General features: G+C 51.4%; 2 protein-coding genes across 2 annotated transcripts; both read left to right on the forward strand.

Moving 5' to 3' along the window:
• Positions 1-636: 636 nt before the first annotated feature.
• On the forward strand, positions 637-19,020 carry LOC306809890 (uncharacterized protein; the record flags this gene model as incomplete). Its single annotated transcript, XM_079321796.1, has 12 exons — positions 637-750; positions 1,688-1,735; positions 1,883-2,115; positions 2,572-2,725; positions 10,709-10,879; positions 11,479-11,613; positions 12,490-12,770; positions 14,677-14,836; positions 15,964-16,267; positions 16,879-17,033; positions 17,980-18,252; positions 18,802-19,020. The coding sequence occupies exons 1-12, from the start codon at positions 721-723 to the stop codon at positions 19,018-19,020; spliced, it is 2,163 nt and encodes a 720-aa protein (XP_079177922.1). The 5' UTR covers positions 637-720.
• On the forward strand, positions 3,470-10,253 carry LOC306809874 (uncharacterized protein; the record flags this gene model as incomplete). The annotated part of the gene is made up of 10 exons (XM_079321778.1): positions 3,470-3,636; positions 4,157-4,437; positions 5,287-5,446; positions 6,022-6,262; positions 6,813-6,946; positions 7,895-8,221; positions 8,955-9,148; positions 9,440-9,558; positions 9,737-9,757; positions 9,961-10,253. The coding sequence occupies exons 1-10, from the start codon at positions 3,496-3,498 to the stop codon at positions 10,251-10,253; spliced, it is 1,911 nt and encodes a 636-aa protein (XP_079177904.1). The 5' UTR covers positions 3,470-3,495.
• Positions 19,021-19,073: the final 53 nt, after the last annotated feature.

Below are 19,073 nucleotides of genomic sequence, written 5' to 3' on the forward strand. Positions count from 1 at the left end.
TCAAACACAAAGCTTTGCTTTCCATGAATATTTGTGAGCACCAGGAACCTTTTTAGTCTTCGTCTTAAATCTGCAGTTTGTCAGGGAGGACAGAAGAATTCCTGTGAGTTGGGAACTAAGCCCATCCCTAGAGAGCATGTGGGACTTGAGAATGCTGAGCCTTAAAACTGATATTATCTAGATCAGACACTTGAACTCATGTTATGATCCAGGGCCCTGCCCAGCACGGCTGTGGGGACACAGGAGAGGCAGGGCAGGTGCCAGGGCCAGCAGGGAGCTGGCACGGGGAGAGCCGGGGAGGCCATTCCACCAGCCCCTGGAATGATGGGCTTCGGATCCTGGCAACCGTCAACAGGCCATGGAATGTTGGAATGTTGGAATGTTGGGGGTTGGACCCTGGCAACAATCGACAGCTCCTGGCTCATTGGGGTTTGGACCCTGGAGCTGTCAACAGCTCGTGAACATTGGGGCTCAGACCTCGCAAAGGCCGACGGCACCTTGCTACTGTGCTATTGACCTTGCAAAGAACAACAACATCTGGAGATTGGGGTTAGACCCTGCAAAGGCCACGAGCCTTTGGAGATTGGGGTTAGACCCTGCAAAACCAACGACCTTTAGATATTGGGTTTAGACCCTGCAAAGGCCAAGAGCCTTTGGAGATTTGGGTTTAGACCCTGCAAAAGTCAACGACCTTTTGACACTCGGATTTGGTCACTGTTCATGCCAAAGGAGCAGATGGACACCCGGCGGGTGAGTGAAAAAGCCACAGCTCTCCTTGTGCCAGGCCCAGCAGGCTGGGCTGGGCCTGCTGGGCCTGGGCTGGGCCTCAGGGAATGGCTCCCTTTGGGAACAGCAAGGTATTAACAGCCGGCTGTTCCAGAGGTGGCAGCAGCTTTGGTGCTTGCTGTGGGGACAGGCCAGGGAGGGAATGGGGGGCTCCTGGCCATCCCAGAGCACAGCCACATCTCCTGCTCCATCCTTGTCCCACTGGAGGCCGTGGGCACAAACAAGGGAGCAGCTTTGCATTGCCTTCCCTCCTGCCCAATTTACAGTATAGCCTCAGCACTTCCCAGAGGCAAGAATGGGTTTCTCCCAAACATCTCTGAGATGATTCCCCGAGACCCAGAGGAGGCCATGGGGATGATAGGAAGGGCTGGAGCACCTGCACTAAGGAAAAAGGATGCAAGAGTTGGGGTAATCCAGCCTGGAGAAGGTTCCAGGGTGACATTAGAGCCCCTTGCAATGCCTGAGGGGGCTGCAAGAGAGCTGGAGAGGGACTTAAGCCAGAGGCCTTCAGGGACAGGACAAGGGACAGTGGCTTTCCACTGAGACATGGCAGGGGTGGATGGACTATTGGGAAGGGAATTCTGCCCTGTGAGGGTGCTGAGGCCCTGGCACAGGTTGCCCAGAGAAGCTGAGATTGCCCCTGGATCCCTGGGAGTGTTCAAGGCCAAGTTGGACTGGGGTGTGGGCAGCTCCCCTTCTGGTGTTCTTAGAAGTGATGAGACACCTTCCAGCATGTTCATTTGTGCTGCTGTCAAACTGCTGGGCTGGAAATACTTCCCAAGGAGGAGGGCAAGAGCCCAGCTGGAATTGCTGTGCTCTGGGACAGCCTGGGAAGCACTTAGAGGCACTGCCTCAGGGGCAGCCATGCAGTCTGAGTGTGCTCTGCCCTGTGCTCTTCCAGGGAGCTCGAGGCCTTTCTCACCAGGGACGTTCCTCCAGATCCTCTGAGGTGAGTAAACAGTGCAGAGCTGGGTGGGATTTTGAAACTGGTTCTCCATGAATGGAAACTGGTTCTTGTGAGATCAGAAGAGGCTCCTCAGTGGTACTTTGGAATAGGAACAGAATAGCTGACTAACAGCTGGATGTGGGCTTTCAGGTGCTGTTAGACTACAGTGACAGCATGGACAACTCCATCATCTGCAATGTCAGTCCTGGGAACGTGCTCTCAACTCTGGCATCCACTGATGAACAGCATCCCTTGGACTTGGTTCAGGAAGCCACAGAGAATTGTGAGCGTTCGCAGCAACATTTTGAGAAAATGGCAGAGAGATGCCAGAGGTTCAGAAGCCGCCAGCAGCACATAGAATGTCTGCTAGAAGAAATCAGAAGGTGAGCTTTTCCTCCTCCTCCTGCTGTGTTCCAGCAGTAATTTCCTTCCAGGCCTGGGATTTCCGAGGGGTCCTGGGAGAAGAAATCACCTGCTCTAGCATGCACAGGCCTCAGTGTGGCTCTCAAGCATCATCCAGTCTGGGTTTTTCATGTTCTACTGTGACTCCCAAGGCTGTCTGGTCAATGTAGAGCCATGTTGGAAGAGAAGATTCCTTCTTCTCACCATGATGCTTCCCTGAATTCTGTTCTTTGCGTGCCCCTGCCCAACCACTGCTTCTCACTGAAGGAAGGCAAAATCCTGCCTTCCTTTCCCTTTGCCTCTAGAGGATTTCCCTGGGAGGGAAGGAACAAGGTCTTGCTTAGCCCACTGCACCCTGCTCCATCCTAGAGTGCTGCAAATGGGATCAGTGACCCCTCAGGCCTCTCAGTTCTTTTGACTGAGCCTTGTCTCTGCAGTGGCTGTGCAAATGTTGAGAAATCTAAGGAAATGCTGCAGCAATGCATTGGAATCCCAGAGCCAGGAGCCTTGAGTCTGTATCAGAAGAAAACCAAGCAGCAGAAGGAAGTTTCAGCCCAGGCAGATAAGGCAGAGCACAAGGACAGGATGGAGGTTGGTTTTGGAAATGAGACTGTTTTTCCTTTGAAATCTTGTCTTGGCCCTTCTTGTATAGTGGAGGACTTGGCTGCACTCGAGGGAGAAGACCCCTCATTGCAGAGCGAGCTGGAAGTCAAGACACAGACATTGGAGGAATTGCAGCTTCAGAGGGATCTGCTGGAGCAAGAGAGGGATGATGTTACCACGGCTCTGGACACCTGATTGCTAGGCAGCACCTGTGGGAGTGGGAGTTGTGCCAGCCAGATCAGCCCAGATGCTGTTTCTGGCAGTAGAACCAGGGACACTGCTGTAGAAACCTGGCTCAGGATGGCCCATGCATTTATCAGCCAGGGATACCCATGTTCATCAGCAACGTTGTATATGCTTCTGCAAAATTTGGGTTTTTTTGGCAGCTCCAGAGCCTCTTAAAGAGGGATCAGAGCTCGGGGAGTGTCTGGAGCCCAGGTGTGACAAGGAGGGGCTGAGGGAGTTCCTCTGTTGGTCTGTCCTTGAGTCCAGGGTATCAGAGAGGGGAAGTTGACACCTCCTATTCTGGTTGGACTCAATGCTTGGGAATCAGAAATGATTCCATGAGTCTCCTCTTCAATTCCATGACAAGACACAGTTCCTGGAGTGCAGAAAGCCAGTGATATTGACTTTTCAGGTTGGGGGTTGTGGGTAGAATGAGGCTTTCCATTTTTAAGTGAGGAGCATGCCTAGGATTTAATCTTGAAGATTATTCCTCCCCTCCTCAGGCAAGTGAGTGTGAAAGGCACCATGCAAATATGCTGAAACAATGGGAAAAAGAGAAGGCAGAGAGAGAGCAGGAGCACCAGGAGGTGCTGTTTCAGATGAGGCAGAAAGTTGCCACCCTGCCGACCCAACAAGAAGAGGAACGAACTAGATTTGAAAATACCAGGCGAGAGGTAATGATTGTGAAAGGAGAACTGGTGTGATTTTTTGCAAGGCTGAAGCTGTGGGAGATGGCAGGACATGGGGCTGTGTGGAGCATGTCGTCCTTGTCTTCTACATTGAATTTGGGGTGCTGAAAGGTGAACGGGGCAATCTCTGGGCCCAGGAATGAGCCCTCTCATAGGAAGCCAGGCAGAAACATCAGCTTGCAGCAGAGATGTGAGTGCTGCTCTTGTGCTCTGTTTTTCTAAGATGTACCTCAGAGTATCTGCACTGTTCTCTTCCTGCTGCCCTTTTGGTGTGTACAGGCAGGTGTTTATAGCCAAAGTGAGTTTATAGGACTTCTCTATTTTTGGACATGGGGAGGGCAGAGTAGGAATACTGACAAGTTGTCCATATCCATTGTGAATCTGGTGCTGTCAGCACAGGGAGAAATGGAAAGTTGTCCTTTACCTTTCCTCATGGCCTCTGCTGTGGCTGACAGTGACAAGCTGTGGCTGTAGCCTCTGACTGCTCTGTTCTGTTTGACTGGAGGTGGGAGAGTTGACATCTCAGCTGGCAGCCTCCCGAGAGTCACAGGAATCGATCGTCCAGAGACAACAGCAAGATGTGAGCTGGGCCCAGCAAGAGTCAAGGCAGAAGCTGTTGGACGTTGAAGGCATCCAGAAGATGCTGGAGGAGGCAGAAAATAAGAACAAGAAGCTGCAAATGTACCTGCAAATCTTAGAGAGGGAATGGAGTCAATGGGAAGAAGTGGCACAGCAAAATTCCCAATTGCAGGCTGCCATGAATGTCCTAGAGAAGGAGAAAGCCAGGTAAAGGAAAGCCTGTGGGATTCTGCATTGTGGTGAATGGATTCCCTCTTGGCCATCTTTGCACATGCCAGGAGCTGTGGCAGCATTTCCTAAGTGGCAGGATCTCAACACTCCAAGAAGATAGGTCTCATTATATGAGTGTGGAATCACATTTTCTTTTCCTTGATTCCTTTAGTTTTTCCCAAGGTAAAGGCTCTTGGGGTAGATCTTTCCCTCTAAGGACTGTTGTGTTGTTAGGTTAGGTGGGTTTGTTAACACTGCCCAAGCTGCAGTGTAAGGAGCTGGATGCATCCGTCAGCTCCACCTTGGGTCCTGTAACTTGAAGCCTCTGGGATCTGGATCAGCCTGGCATCTGATGCCTTTGCTGGGCAGAGCCATCTGAAGGCCCTGATTGCTGATCTAGGCCAGATTGTCCTCAGTGGCAACCAAAACCAATAATGTCTGTGTTGGATGATTCATCATAAAATGCCCCCCAGTGCCTGGAGGGAGTCAAGCAAGGTCCCTGCCACCCTCCACAGTCACAGGCATTACTGACTGTGCAAAGAATGCAAGAAATGAGGCCAAGGTTAGGGAGGATCCTCCAGTTGATCAAGTCCTGCCAATCTTCAGTGCCACAGGAGTCACATTTCCATTGGAAAAAGAAGGCAGGGCATGTAGGCAGAAATTTTTAATTCTTTCTGGACCAAAAGCAGAGTGGGCAGCTGCAGATATGACTGCAGGGGGAACAAACAGCCAAGTTGTTTAGACAAAGCTCATCAGACAGAGAAGTTTTTCCCTGGTGTGGTGCAAGTCCTAAGAGTTTCTAAAATGTCATACCATGTAGTAAAGAGTTACATGCTTTCCTTCTAGGCTGATACTGTCTCTGGAGGAAAAGAACCTGTGCCTCAGAACCCTGGAGGAAAAGAACCTGGCCCTGAACAATCAGGTGACTGAGTTTCATTCTGCTCTTCAGCAGTCTGAGCAGCTCTTTTCAAAACGCACAAAACAACTGCAGGAGCTCAACACCCAGGTAAGCTGTGCACTGGCATCCTCTTCTCCACGGACACACAACACCACCTTTGGCTTGGAGGCCCCAACCTCTTTCCCCTCCCAGCAGCATCCACTGCTGCCGTGCTCTGCCCACGGCTGCTGCTGCACCCTGAGGCCAAGGCTGGATCTGGTCTGTGCTGCTGATGTTTCCCCCATTCTCTCCTTGGTCCCAGCAGGAAATCTGGGAGGAGAAGCAGCAGCAGACTCCTTTGGAGCTTCTCTGTCCCTGTGTTAGCAGAGTTGTGCCAGATGGAGCTGGTGCCTGTGCTGGGCACTGAGCAATGTGGGGGCACAGCCGTGGCTGTGGCAGGCTGGGCAGGGCACTTCCAGCACAGCCAGTTCAGGCAGTGTTCAGAGCTGCAGCCTCAAGGGTGTCCATTGCCTTCCTTTCCCCGTTTTTCCACACTTGTCTCCATTGCAATCCTTGGTTCTGCACCTTCAGTTTCCTGCATGTTTTTTGCCTGAAGTCCTTTCTGCTTCCTTGCTCTCCCTCCTGCCCAGTCTGCTGCCTCAGGAGCAGCCCTGTCCCTGAGGCTCTGTGCATCCATCTTCCAGGCCTCAGCCCTGCTGGAGGCAGTGATGGAGAAGGCAGCTCTCCAGGAGACTCAAGAGAAGCAGCTGGAAACTGAGGTGTCTGAGCTGCGTGTGAGGCTCCAAAGCTCTGAGGAAAGAGCAGAGGCCATGGCCACACAGTGTAAGGCCATGGAGCTGGAGCTGAGGAAGACACAGGCTCAGAGAGACCAACTAAATGCTCAAAATCAGGAGCTGCAGAAACTGTTGGAGGAAAGTGAGCAAGGTACAGCTTCTCTCCCATCTACTCACTGCCCTATCCTATCCACACCAGTGGGGTTATCTGATCCCATGCACAGAAAAAGGGGAGTGCCCAGACAGGACAGATGGGCAAACACAACCAGCAGGACATTTATCCATTGTAATTTCTGTGAAAACCTTTTCTCTAGAAAGATGCCGTGGCTGGCAGTGCCATCTGGCTGTGCTGTGGCTGATCCTGTGCACAACTGGTGCCTTTCAGGTGGTGTCTGTGCTAAGGAGCTGTAGCTGGATGCCTCAGCTCAATTCCCCCAAACTCTAGCCTCTGCAGAATCTCCAAGCTATTGATCTCTCTGCTCAAGAGCAAATACATTTTCCTAATCCTTTGAACCCTGCCCCATTCATTCCTGCTTTTTTTGTTGTGTAGCACTTTCCTTCATTTCTGTCTGCTTTGGAGCTCTTTGTGGGCTTAGGGCCCGTCAAACACATGCAGACAGAGGAGACAGGGCTGTTTTCTCTGAAGGATGTTCATCAGTTTGCCTTTACTTTACTTTTCTCCATCTCCTTCTCTGTTGCAGTGATGTGGAGGGAAGAGCAGCAGAAGACCTCTCTAGAAATTGCCCTGAAGGAAGAGGCTGAGACTCTTCGTCAGGAGGTGGCATCTCTGCGGAGGAAATTGGAGAGCCTGGAGAAGGAAAGGAAGGATTTGCTGGTGAGATTGGCAGATGCCACAAAGGGCCATTTTGTTCCTCTGTTTGGACCTTTTGTTAATAGTTCTAAGGAGCACCTTTTTCCAATTTACCTTTTCTAATTACATTCTTCTGAATAAGGAGGAAAAGATGTTGTAGTCATGTCAAAGTCCCTTAGTGCTGAGGCTGCTGATTTACATCCATGCTGGAGTTCTGTGTCCTAGAAGCTTTAGTTCTCAATGTCCACACTGTCTCTACTGGCATTGCATGGTTTGAGCAATTCCTCGTGGGCTAAGCCATGTTCAGATTAATAAGCATCTGGATCTGGAAGGAGGGGTGAGAAGAACAGGTTTGCTGTTGATAGAAAGGTGTTTGGCCTTGGCCGTCTGAGAGCAGCCAGTGGGGAGAGAAGAGAGGAAAGCCAAGTGCTGATGCAGAGAAGGAAGTGTGCCTGCAAGGGGAGAAGTGGTCCTGAGTGGCAGCAGAGAATGACAGCCTGATCTGGCCATTGCTGCTCCAAGAGAGGGCAGTGGGGCTCTCGGGATGGTGCCATGGAAACTCTACACAGGAGAGGTGGAAAACCACTGCTGTTGCCCCAACCCAGGGAATGGAATGCTGGGGGTGTTTGCTCTTCCCTTCCTCCCTGCTGGAGAGCACATTTTCCTGGCACTGCCTAAATCCTGTTTAGCGTGGACTGAAATGGTGGCTGCAGTTCTGGCAGCTCCTCCCCAAAAGAACACTGGAGTGGAGCTGCAAGAGTTTGGGGAAGTGCAGGAAGGGAGCTGGGATGGGCTGAGTGAGCTGGGAAAGATGCAGCATCAAGGGGGTCCCAGCAAAGGTCTGCAGCATGCTGAGAGGCAGAGAGAGAGGAGCAGCCTGTGCCTGCCCCTGGGACAGGAGTCCAGATCAGGTATGAGAAACAAACTGAGAGAGGGAATGAGTGACCCTTTTCCTCCCTGTTTCTCCAGCAGCATGAAAGGGAATTGTACCAGCAGCAGATGAGAGAGCTGGAATTGAATAATGAGATGCATGCAACTGAGATGCAAATTTGGAATGAAATAACCCAGCAATTGGAATTAGAGAGTGAAGGGATGCAGAAAGAGTTGGAGCGTCAGGTTTATGGGGTTCCTGCCACCTTGAAACAGAGAGGAAGAGGAGAAGTTGAAGGGAGAGAGAATGCTCAAGTCCTGACTGCTGCACTAATCAAGAGTGAAAAGGCCAAAGGGAGTTTAAGGAAAGATTTAGCAGTCCTACAGAGAAGGACTCCTGACACTTGCATGGGCTGGTGTCATCTCCAGGTGGGCTTTGGTATTGCCCTTGAGTCCACTGCAACATCCCTGAAAAATTCCAATGAAGTGTCCAATGAACAATTGGGACTCTCTATCGCTGTCAGTCCAGGCCTGTTTTGGCAAAGCAGCCCGGGCTGCAGCAGGCAGCCTTGTCTGTGTGCCTGGCTCTAACCAGACAACATTGACTGCCAGATTGTTTCCTGGCATGTCTGGAATGAGTGATGAAGCTCTGGAGCTTGCTGTTCAAATCAGCTTCAGGCCAAAAGCTGGGCATGGGAGCTGCTTCTCCTGTGGCCACGCAAGGGGAGGCAACATGTGGGGATTAGATTTGGTGTGGGAAGGAATGCAGCAGGTGAGCAGAGTGATGGACTAAACCCAGCAGAGTTTTGGACACATGCCTGAACAGCAGCTGCTCTGCTGGTGCTTAGAGTGCTTTGTGTAGGCAGTTGTGGAAGATGCAGTGTTTTTGGATGACAACATGTAGTCAGGAGTAGGGATGTTTGTTGGGAAGGTGTTGTCTGGTCCCAGGCAAGGCAGCAGGGCCTGACACAGCACTTCCAAGGGAACCGTGCCAGAGGCTCATGGAGCCCAGGCTGTCAGAGCTGCACGGGGCAGATGCTGTGAAACGTTGAGCTCAGAGCACAGGTGCTCCTTGTCCTCTGGCTGCCTGCGAGGTGGCACTGGCTGGCTCTGCACAGGGCTCCCGAGGAAGGGCTCGAGCTCTACCTTGTCCTGCTTCCAGGTTTCCCAGGAGCAAGAGTCATCGAGCAGGACTCTGCAGCTGCTGCTCCAGGAATCCTCTGGCCAAGGGCACCCCTTGGCCCAGGTGTGCAGAGAGAAGGAGCTGCTGGGCCAGGAGAAGGCTGCCCTTGAGGGCCGACTGGCAGCCATGGAGCAGCAGCAACACGACCTTTCCAAGCAGCTGGCAGAGACCAGGTAAAGGCAGGGAGCAGACCCTTTCAGATGTTTTTGCACTCCATGGACAGAAAATGTATAAGAGTCTCAAGAAAATAAAATGTGCCCCAATGTGAAGGTCATTTTTCTGACACCTAAAGCCAAGAAAGCTTTGCCATTGGAATGGCACAAATATGTCTTCTCTGGACAAGTTTCCATGCCACCCCTTTTCCGTACTCAGCAGTGGGGATCTTGAGCCACGTCAGCCTGGAATAACCAGCTGTGGGTGGTAGGAGCAAGCAACTCATGTCTCACTGTATTTGCAACTTGTAGCTCAGCAAAGGAGAGCCTGGAATCCAGTCTGCTTGCTGCTCAGCAGCAGATATCTCAGCTGCAGGAGACCAGGAAGCATCTGGAGGCTCAAATGGTCACGGTCATGCAGGCCAAAGAAGGTGAGAACCTCGTGTGCTTTGTTTGTGGTGCCGCCCCTGCCTAGAGAAGCTAAGCACCCTGCCAAGCCACCTCAGTCCACGGGGCTTCTGAGGAGTGGTGGGGCTGGAGGCACTGAAAGGGCCTGAGGTCAGTCAAGTCACTAAAGACTCTGACTCTTGCTGTTGGTCATGTTTGCAGGAGAAGTGAAGTGCCTGCAACGTGAGCTGGAAGCAGAGAGAGCTCTCAGGAGGCAGGAACGGGAAGACACAGCTCAGCAGCTCTTGCAGGCAGAGCAGCAGTGTCATGAAAGCCTCAGGCTTCAGAGAACTGCTCAGCAACTGGAACTAGACAAGCTCCTGCAAGACCTGGTAGGGGACAGCAGGCTTCTGAATTGTCCAAGCTGGCCCTGTGGGTTGGTTTAGCACAAGCAGAGCCTGAGGGTGTGCAAGGGCAGCAATCCTCTGCCAGAGGCCTCCTGCTGCTGGGCGGGGCAGCAGAGCCAGTGGCTCGGGCTTGGAGGCGTGTGAAGGCCCCCAGGATGGTGCAGGGCAGGAAATGCAGCCACGGCTTCAGTGAGGGCGTGAGACGAGTTCCAGAGCAGGTTGGGCAGTGCCCACCCAAAGTGTGGCAGCCCAGGGCAGGATCGTCCCGGAGTCCCACCTGCCACGGAGCAGATGCCACCGTGGGGCAGATGGCAACGTGGGGCAGATGCTAACATGGGGCAGATGCCAACATGGGGCAGATGCCCACAGTGCTGCCTGCTGCAGGCGTGGGAACTCGGTTCCTTCCTTGCTGTGCTTCCATGGTGGACACAGAGATCAGCTTTGGGCTCGAAGCAAATGGAACAGGCCCCATTGTCTGGTGCTTCAGTCCTTGAGACTGAGGCTTTAGAGAGGGGAAGGTGACACTGCCTGTTCCACATGATTGGAACAAAATGTGTGGGAAGGTCTTTGCCAACAGAAATGATTCCATGAGTCTGTGATTCTTGCACCCTCAGGGCCTCATTCTAAATTCCATGACAGGACACGGTGTCTGGAATGCAGAAAGCCTGTGCGGTTGCCTTTTAAGGCTGGGAGTTGTGAGTGGGATGAAGCTTCATTATTTTCAGCAATGAGCTAGTAGTATTCATGCTGGATTTCATGTAGCAAATATTTGTTTTATTCTCCTTAGGCAAGTGAGCGTGAAAGGCACCATGCAAATATGCTGGAACAATGGGAAAAAGAGAAGGCAGAGAGAGAGCAGGAGCACCAGGAGGTGCTGTTTGAAATGAGGCAGAAAGTTGCCACCCTGCAGGCCCAACAAGAACAAGAAAAATCTAGATTTGAAAATGCCAAGCGAGAGGTAATGATTGTGAAAGGAGAACTGGTGTGATTTTTTGCAAGGCTGGAGCTGTGGGAGATGGCAGGATATGGGGCTGTGTGGAGCATGTCGTCCTTGTCTTCTACATTGAATTTGGGGTGCTGAAAGGTGAACGGGGCAATCTCTGGGCCCAGGAATGAGCCCTCTCATAGGAAGCCAGGCTTCCAGCTGGGATGTGAGTGCTGCTCTTGTGCTCTGTTTTTGTAAGATGTACCTCAGATTATCTGCACTGTTCTCTTCCTGCTGCTCTTTTGGTGTGTACAGGCAGGTGTTCATAGCCAAAGTGAGTCTATAGGACTTCTCTTTTGTGGGCATGGGGAGGGCAGTGCAGGAATGCTGACACCATAGAGAAAAATCTTTTTAAAACTTTGTCTGGAGTATTTGTGAGCAGTAACCCAGAGATGTCTTCTGGGCTGTGTTCTAAGTCACGTCCTGGGGAGCTGTGGCTCCCCCGGGGCAGAGTGGCCCAGGGGAGCAGCAGCCGAGTGCTCTGAGAGCGTGTGAGCCCATCAGTCTCTGCCTCTTGCCACACAGATGTTGCAGGGCAAGTGTGAAGCTCTCTCCTCTTTCCTTCTCTGCAGGTGCTGCTGGAAGTGGAGAATGAGAGGAGTGCTTTATCAGAGGCACTGCTCCAAATTCGTGGAGAGCTGAGCGAAGCCTGCCAGCAGATCCAGCAGCTCAGGCAGGAGGTGAAAGAGCAGCAAGAGAAGAGGCAGGTAAGTGTGAGTAGGCAGGGAGCAGAGTGCAGGGCAGTGACAAGGGCACAAGAGGCAGCTCCTGGGACTGGGGAGGCAAGGGCTGCTTCAGGCCCTGGGAGCACAGAGCCTGGCAAGCTCTGGAGCTCAGCTCCAGGAAGGAGGGCTTGCAGAGGAGGCAGAGCTGGCTAGATAAGCCAAAATAAATAGCTGAAGGAATGGGATTTGGAGACAGCAAGTGGCAAAAGCTGAGCTTGAGGACAGGCCCCAGGAAATTGTTCTGCAATTTGTTGCCAGACCATCAAGGCAGAGCTGCAAGCTGAGCTGCAGGAAGTTCACAGTGAGTTCCAGGCAGCACAAAGGAGGCACAAGGAGGAGCTACAAGGCATCAAGGAGGAAATGAATCTCCTCCTTGAGCAGAAGGTGTCTCTACAAAAGCAGGTGAGTGAAAGAGCAGTGGCAGCACAGTCATCCAGGGAGGAATCTGTGGCCTTCTTGTTTTTCCATGGCAGAGCAGCAGCTGATGGGGTGATCCCTGGGGCTGCCTGGTCCTGTGCTCTCCATGGCAGCTGCTCTGAAGGACACTCAGTGCTCTGCTGAATCTCCCTGCTGCCCTGGACAGCTGGGCTAGTGCTCTGGGCTGTTGGCCAGCAAACATCAGCAAGGATCCCTGCTGGCCTCCTCTTGCTAGCCTTGGTTTGGGAGATGCATTTTCAGCTGCCCTTGGTGAGCCACGTTGAAACTGAAACAAGTTGTCCATATCCATTGTGAATCTAGTGCTGTCAGCACAGGGAGAAATGGAAAGTTGTCCTTTACCTTTCCTCATGGCCTCTGCTGTGGCTGACAGTGACAAGCTGTGGCTGTAGCCTCTGACTGCTCTGTTCTGTTTGACTGGAGGTGGGAGAGTTGACATCTCAGCTGGCAGCCTCCCGAGAGTTGCAGGAATCGATCGTCCAGAGAGCACAGAAGGATGTGAGTGAGGCCCAGGAACAATCAAGGCAGAAGCTGTTGGAAGTCCAACACGTCCAGAAGATGCTGGAGGAGGCAGAAAATAAGAACAAGGAGCTGCAAATATACCTGCAGAACGTAGGGAGTGTATGGAGTCAATGGGAAGAAGTGGCACGGCAAAATTCCCATTTGCAGGCTGCTGTGAACATCCTAGCAGGGGAAAAAGCCAGGTAAAGGAAAGCCTGTGGAATTCTGCATTGTGGTGAATGGATTCCCTCTTGTCTATCTTTGCACATGCCAGGGATTCTGGCAGCATTTCCAACGTGGCAGAATCTGAACTCTCCGAGCAGACACATCAGAAAATCTCAGTGTTGAATACCATTTTCTTTTCCTTGATGCCTTTAGTTAAAACATTTCTAAAGATAATGGGTTTTGGTGTAGCTTTTCCCTCGGGGGCTCTCGTGTTGTTAGGTTAGGTGCTGTCCTAGTTTGAAGGACAGGTATCTGCCAATAAAGGCAGAAGCTTCTCTTTGAAATGGAGAATGTAAACCCCCTCCCTCCAAATTATTATAATTTTGAAAATAAGGGACTCTCAGGCAAAGGTATGGGAAGTAGGAATAACAGTTCTTTACTAGGAAAATTAAAATAGAAATATATTATTACAAAGAACAATCCCAAAAACACTGCCAGAGTCAGAATCCAAGCTGACACCTGTCAGTCAGTCAGAGTGTTGGGAGCAATCCTATTAAATGGTGGCTGCATCCTCCTGCAGTGGCAGATGTGGTTCAGTTGGAACAGTGCTCCTGTAGAAGGTGCAGTTTTCCTTTGAAGGTCCAGGGATGATGTGGAAAGGTCCTGCTTTCCTCTGGAATCCAGTGGAAAGAAGGTTGTCTTGCTGTCCAAAATCTCAATTTTTATCTAGGTAGGAAAGGCATGGCTCCTCCCCCTGGCTGGAGCATATCCCAGTGGGATGATGTAATTTTAACAGTCATGCAGTGCGTCTTAATGACCAAGCAGTAGATGATATTTTCCTGGAGGGAGGATGGGTTGTGGTGAAGATAAAGATGATTGCCCCACCTGTTCTTAAAGATGGCACATTAGCAGATAGTATGTGCCACGGGGATAAGGTCACTGCCCGACCCGGCTTCAGCAGCTGGTGATAGAATACACATTTCTGGAGACATCCTGTACTGCAACCCAAGAGAGGTGGGTGTGTTAACACTGCCCAAGCTGCAGTGTAAGGAGGTGGATGCATCCATCAGCTCCACCTTGGATCCTGTAACTTGAAGCCTCTGGGATCTGGATGAGCCTGGCATCTGATTCCTTTGCTGGGCAGAGCCATCTGAAGGCCCTGATTGCTGATCAAGGCCAGATTGTCCTCAGAGACAACCAAAACCAATAATGTCTGTGTTGGATGATTCATCATAAAATGCCCCCCAGTGCCTGGAGGGAGTCAAGCAAGGTCCCTGCCACCCACTGACTGTGCAAAAAATGCAAGAAACAAGACCAAGGTTAGGGGAGCTCCCCCAGCTGATCAAGTCCTGCCAATCTTGAGTGCCACAGTATTCTTCTTCCAAGAAGAAGACAAAGGAAGGCAGGGCACTCTTGCTTGCCTGGAGGTTTCTGCATCTTCCAGCAGCTTCTACTCTAAGCCTCTGTAGCCACTTCTGCCTTCAGCTTTTGTTTCTCCAGCTGAAAGTAGGATGGGTGCTGGTAAATCCTAGGGAACTTCCCAGAGATCCCCTGGCTGTAGTCTGCTGCTTCTCTTCCCTGGAGAAACAAGTTGGGGCAAGGAAATGTCTCTTCCATGTTGACCATACCTCCCCCTGTTGAAGCCTGGTTTGTTAGAAGAAAATTGTTCCTCTCCCCTAATGTCTTCATTGCAAGATTTCTGTATGTTTGTATTCACATTTCCATCTGAAAAAAAAGGCAGGGCATGTAGGCAGGAACTTTTAATTCTTTCAGGAGCAAAAGGAGAATGGGTACCTGCTGGGCTATGACTGCAGGGGGAGCAAACAGCCAAGTTGTTTAGACAAAGCTCATCAGACAGAGCAATTTTTCCCTGAGGTGGTGTAAGTCCTAAGAGTCTATAAAATGTCATACCGTGTAGTAATGAGTTACATGCTTTCCTTCAAGGCTGATACTGTTTCTGGAGGAAAAGAACCTGTGCCTCAGAACCCTGGAGGAAAAGAACCTGGCCCTGAATAATCAGGTGTTTCAGTTATATTCTGCTCTTCAGGAGACTGAGCAGCTCTTTTCAAAACGCACAAAGCAACTGCAGGAGCTCAACACCCAGGTAAACTGTGCACTGGCATCCTCTTCTCCACGGACACACAAAACCATTTTGACTTGGAGGCCCCAACCTCTTTCCCCTCCCAGCAGCATCCACTGCTGCCGTGCTCTGCCCACGGCTGCTGCTGCACCCTGAGGCCAAGGCTGGATCTGGTCTGTGCTGCTGATGATTTCTCCCATTCTCTCCCAGGCCCCAGCAGGAAATCTGGGAGGAGAAGCAGCAGCAGACTCCTTTGGAGCTTCTCTGTCCCTGTGTTAACAGAGTTGTGCCAGATGGAGCTGGTGCCTGTGCTGGGCACTGAGCAATGTGGGGACACAGCCGTGGCTGTGGCAGGCTGGGCAGGGCACTTCAAGCACAGCCAGTTCAGGCAGTGTTCAGAGCTGCAGCCTCAAGGGTGTCCATTGCCTTCCTTTCCCTGTTTTTACCACTGTCCAAATTTAGGAGAAATTTGGGTGAAAAAGACCTCCAAAGGGCACCACCCCCTCTTACAATTCCTTCCTTCACTGGGCTTGGAAAGAATTTTTCTTCAGGGGAAAGTGGAAAAAACTTTTTTATTAACAAAAATACTAAAGATACACTTCCCAGCACAGAGCCAGATGACCAAAACATTTCACCGAGACAGTGAGACGAACTTGGCTGATCTTTGCCGGGAAGGGCGGCAGAGCTTCTTTGGCAGAATTACAGTGGTGGTCTCCAAAGTTCAGATCCGTCTCCTCTGGAGCCGGTGCAAATCTTAGGGATGAGGAGAAGGGAGAGAGGGAGAGGGGAAACTGGAAGCAAGCAAAAGCGAGCCCAGGGCAAGTAAAAGCAAGCGAAGGGCAGCTAAAGCAGCGGGGGGCAGCAGCAGCAGTGGCAGCGGCAACAGCAACAGGCCAGCAGAAAACACCAGCCTAGATAAAACAGACTGGGGGAGGAGCCAGCAGCTCCATGGTGGGGGCAGGAAGAGGAGCTAGTCAAAACATCAACCCATAACATCCACACTTGTCCCCATTGCAATCCTTGGTCCTGCACCTTCAGTTTCCTGCATGTTTTTTGCCTGAAGTCCTTTCTCCTTCCTTGCTCTCCGTACTGCCCAGTCTGCTGCCTCAGGAGCAGCCCTGTCTCTGAGGCTCTGTGCATCCATCTTCCAGATCCAGGCCCTGAAGGACACAGTGCTGGAGATGGAGGCTGACAAGGCCACTCGAGAGAAGCAGCTGCTGCAGGAGCTGGAAAAGTCCCAAGCAGAAGAACGGTGCTTGAAGGCCTCTGTGCATGTGCTGGAGATTGAGATGTCTGAGCTGCGTGTGAGCCTCCAGAAATGTGATGACAAAGCTCTTGCCTGGGCCATACAGTTTAACACCTCAGAGCTGGAGCTGAGGAAGGCACAGGCTCAGGTGGACAAACTCAGAGCTCGCAACCAGGAGCTGCAGAACGAGTTGGAGGAAAGTGAGCAAGGTACAGCTTCTCGTGTCCAAGCTGATGAACTATCCTGTCTCACCAGTGAGGATCTCTGGTCCCATGCACAGGAAAATGTGCCAGAGATGGCAGAGAGGAAAAAATAACCAACAGGACATTTATCCATTGTAATTCCTGTGAAAACCTTTTCTCTAGAAAGATGCCGTGGCTGGCAGTGCCATCTGGCTGTGCTGTGGCTGATCCTGTGCACAGCTGGTGCCTTTCAGGTGGTGTCTGTGCTAAGGAGCTGTAGCTGGATGCCTCAGCTCAATTCTCCCAAACTCCAGCCCCTGCAGAGCCTCCAGGCTATTGATCCCTCTGGAGCAGGGCTGCACAGGCATCCCTGCTCCTTGGTCTCGCTTGGATTGCTCACTCTGCACAAGCCCAAGAGCAAACACATCTTCCTAATCCTCTGAACCTTGTCCCTTTCATTCCTGCTTTTTTCTTTGTGTGGAAGTTTCCTTCATTTCTGTCAGCTTTGGAGCCCTTTATGGGCTTAGGGCCTGTCTAACACATGCAGGCAGAGAAGACAGGGCTGTTTTCTCTGAAGGATGTTCATCAGTTTGCCTTTACTTTACTTTTCTCCATCTTCTTCCCCTTCCCTGCTGCAGATTGGTTGGATGGAGAACGCAAGTTCAGTTCTCGAGAAAGTTTCCTGGAGAAAGAGGCCACTAAAAGGAAGGAAGAGGCTGAGACTCTTCGTCAGGAGGTGGCATCTCTGCGGAGGAAATTGGAGAGCCTGGAGAAGGAAAGGAAGGATTTGCTGGTGAGATTGGCAGATGCCACAAAGGGCCATTTTGTACCTTTGTTTGGACCTTGTGTTAATAGTTCTAAGGAGCACCTTTTTCCAATTTACCTTTTCTAATTACATTCTTCTGAATAAGGAGGAAAAGATGTTGTAGTCATGTCAAATTCCCTTAGTGCTGAGCCTGCTGATTTACATCCATGCTGGAGTTCTGTGTCCTAGAAGCTTTAGTTCTCAATGTCCACACTGTCTCTACTGGCATTGCATGGATTGAGCAATTCCTCGTGGGCTAAGCCATGTTCAGATTAATAAACATCTGGATCTGGAAGGAGGGGTGAGAAGAACAGGTTTGCTGTTGATAGAAAGGTGTTTGGCCTTGGCCATCTGAGAGCAGCCAGTGGGGAGAGAAGAGAGGAAAGCCAAGTGCTGATGCAGAGAAGGAAGTGTGCCTGCAAGAGGAGAAGTGGTCCTGAGTGGCAGCAGAGAATGACAGCCTGATCTGGCCATTGCTGCTCCAAGAGAGGGCAGTGGGGCTCTCGGGATGGTGCCATGGAAACTCTACACAGGAGAGGTGGAAAACCACTGCTGTTGCCCCAACTCAGGGAATGGAATGCTGGGGGTGTTTGCTCTTCCCTTCCTCCCTGCTGGAGAGCACATTTTCCTGGCACTGCCTAAATCCTGCTTAGCGTGGACTGAAATGGTGGCTGCAGTTCTGGCAGCTCCTCCCCAAAAAACTCTGGAGTGGAGCTGCAAGAGGTTGGGGAAGGGCAGGAAGGGATCTGGGATGGGCTGAGTGAGCTGGGAAAGATGCAGCATCAAGGGGGTCCCAGCAAGGTCTGCAGCATGCTGAGAGGCAGAGAGAGAGGAGCAGCCTGTGCCTGCCCCTGGGACAGGAGTCCAGATCAGGTATGAGAAACAAACTGAGAGAGGGAATGAGTGACCCTTTTCCTCCCTGTTTCTCCTGCAGCATGAACGGGAATTGTACCAGCAGCAGATGAGAGAGCTGGAAATGAAGAATGAGATGCATGCAGCTGAGATGCAAAGTCAGCAGGGAAGAATGATGCCTGAGGAGCAACTGGACATTGAAATGGAAAGCAAGCAGAATGTGTTGGACCTTGAGGCTTCTGCTTTGAAGGAAGGGAGAGGGAGCACTCTGACTGCTCAGCTGTCCAAGGATAAGATTGCCAGGGGGGCTGTTAAGAAAGAATTTGCCTTCCTGAAGGGAAAGACATGTCTCCAGGTAGGCACTGGCATTGATCTTCAGTCCACTGCAATGTCCCTGAAATATTTCAATGATGTTCTCCATAAACATTTGGGACTCTCTATCCCTGTCAGTCCAGGCCTGCTTGGGCAATACATCCCAGGCTGCAGCAGGCAGCCTTGTCTGTGTGCCTGGCTCCAGCCAGACAGCATTGACTGCCAGATTGTTTCCTGGCACGTCTGGAATGACTGAACAGCTCTGGAGCTTTGTTTCCTGGCACGTCTGGAATGACTGAACAGCTCTGGAGCTTGCTGTTCAAATCAGTCAAGGCCAAAATGTGGGCTTGGGGAGCTGCTTCTCCTGTGGCCACACAAGGGGAGGCAACACAAGGGGATTTGGATTTGGTGTGGAAGGAATGCAGCAGGTGAGCAGAGTGATGGATTAAACCCAGCAGAGTTTTGTACTGAGAAGGCTGAACACCAGCTGAGAAGGCTGGTGCTTTGAGGATGCTTCCTGTGATGGGGATTTCTGAGGTATAGCTTGTGTGGAGCTTGAAATAAGGGAATCATCTCTGTGTATACCTAGCAGGCTGTTGGAGCACAAGAGGAGCAGCTGTTATTTAAGTCAGAGATCAGCCTGGAATCTGAGCAACCAGTTGCAGCACAAGAGAAGGCGAAGACAGAGTTGCCTGAAGGGAGCACAGAGCCCAGGAGAACTGGCGAGCAGGTAAAATGGTCTTTCACTGCCTCTGCAAAGCCTCAGGCTGCTCTGGAATACAAGCCTGTGATGTCAGGAAAGAGGAGTTAGAGGAGTTTGAAGCCCTCAGAAGTGCTTGAAGGCTCCTTCTGCCCCTGGGCTTG

This window comes from Erithacus rubecula (genome assembly GCF_903797595.1).
Source record: "Erithacus rubecula genome assembly, chromosome: 18".
Lineage (NCBI taxonomy): Eukaryota > Metazoa > Chordata > Aves > Passeriformes > Muscicapidae > Erithacus > Erithacus rubecula.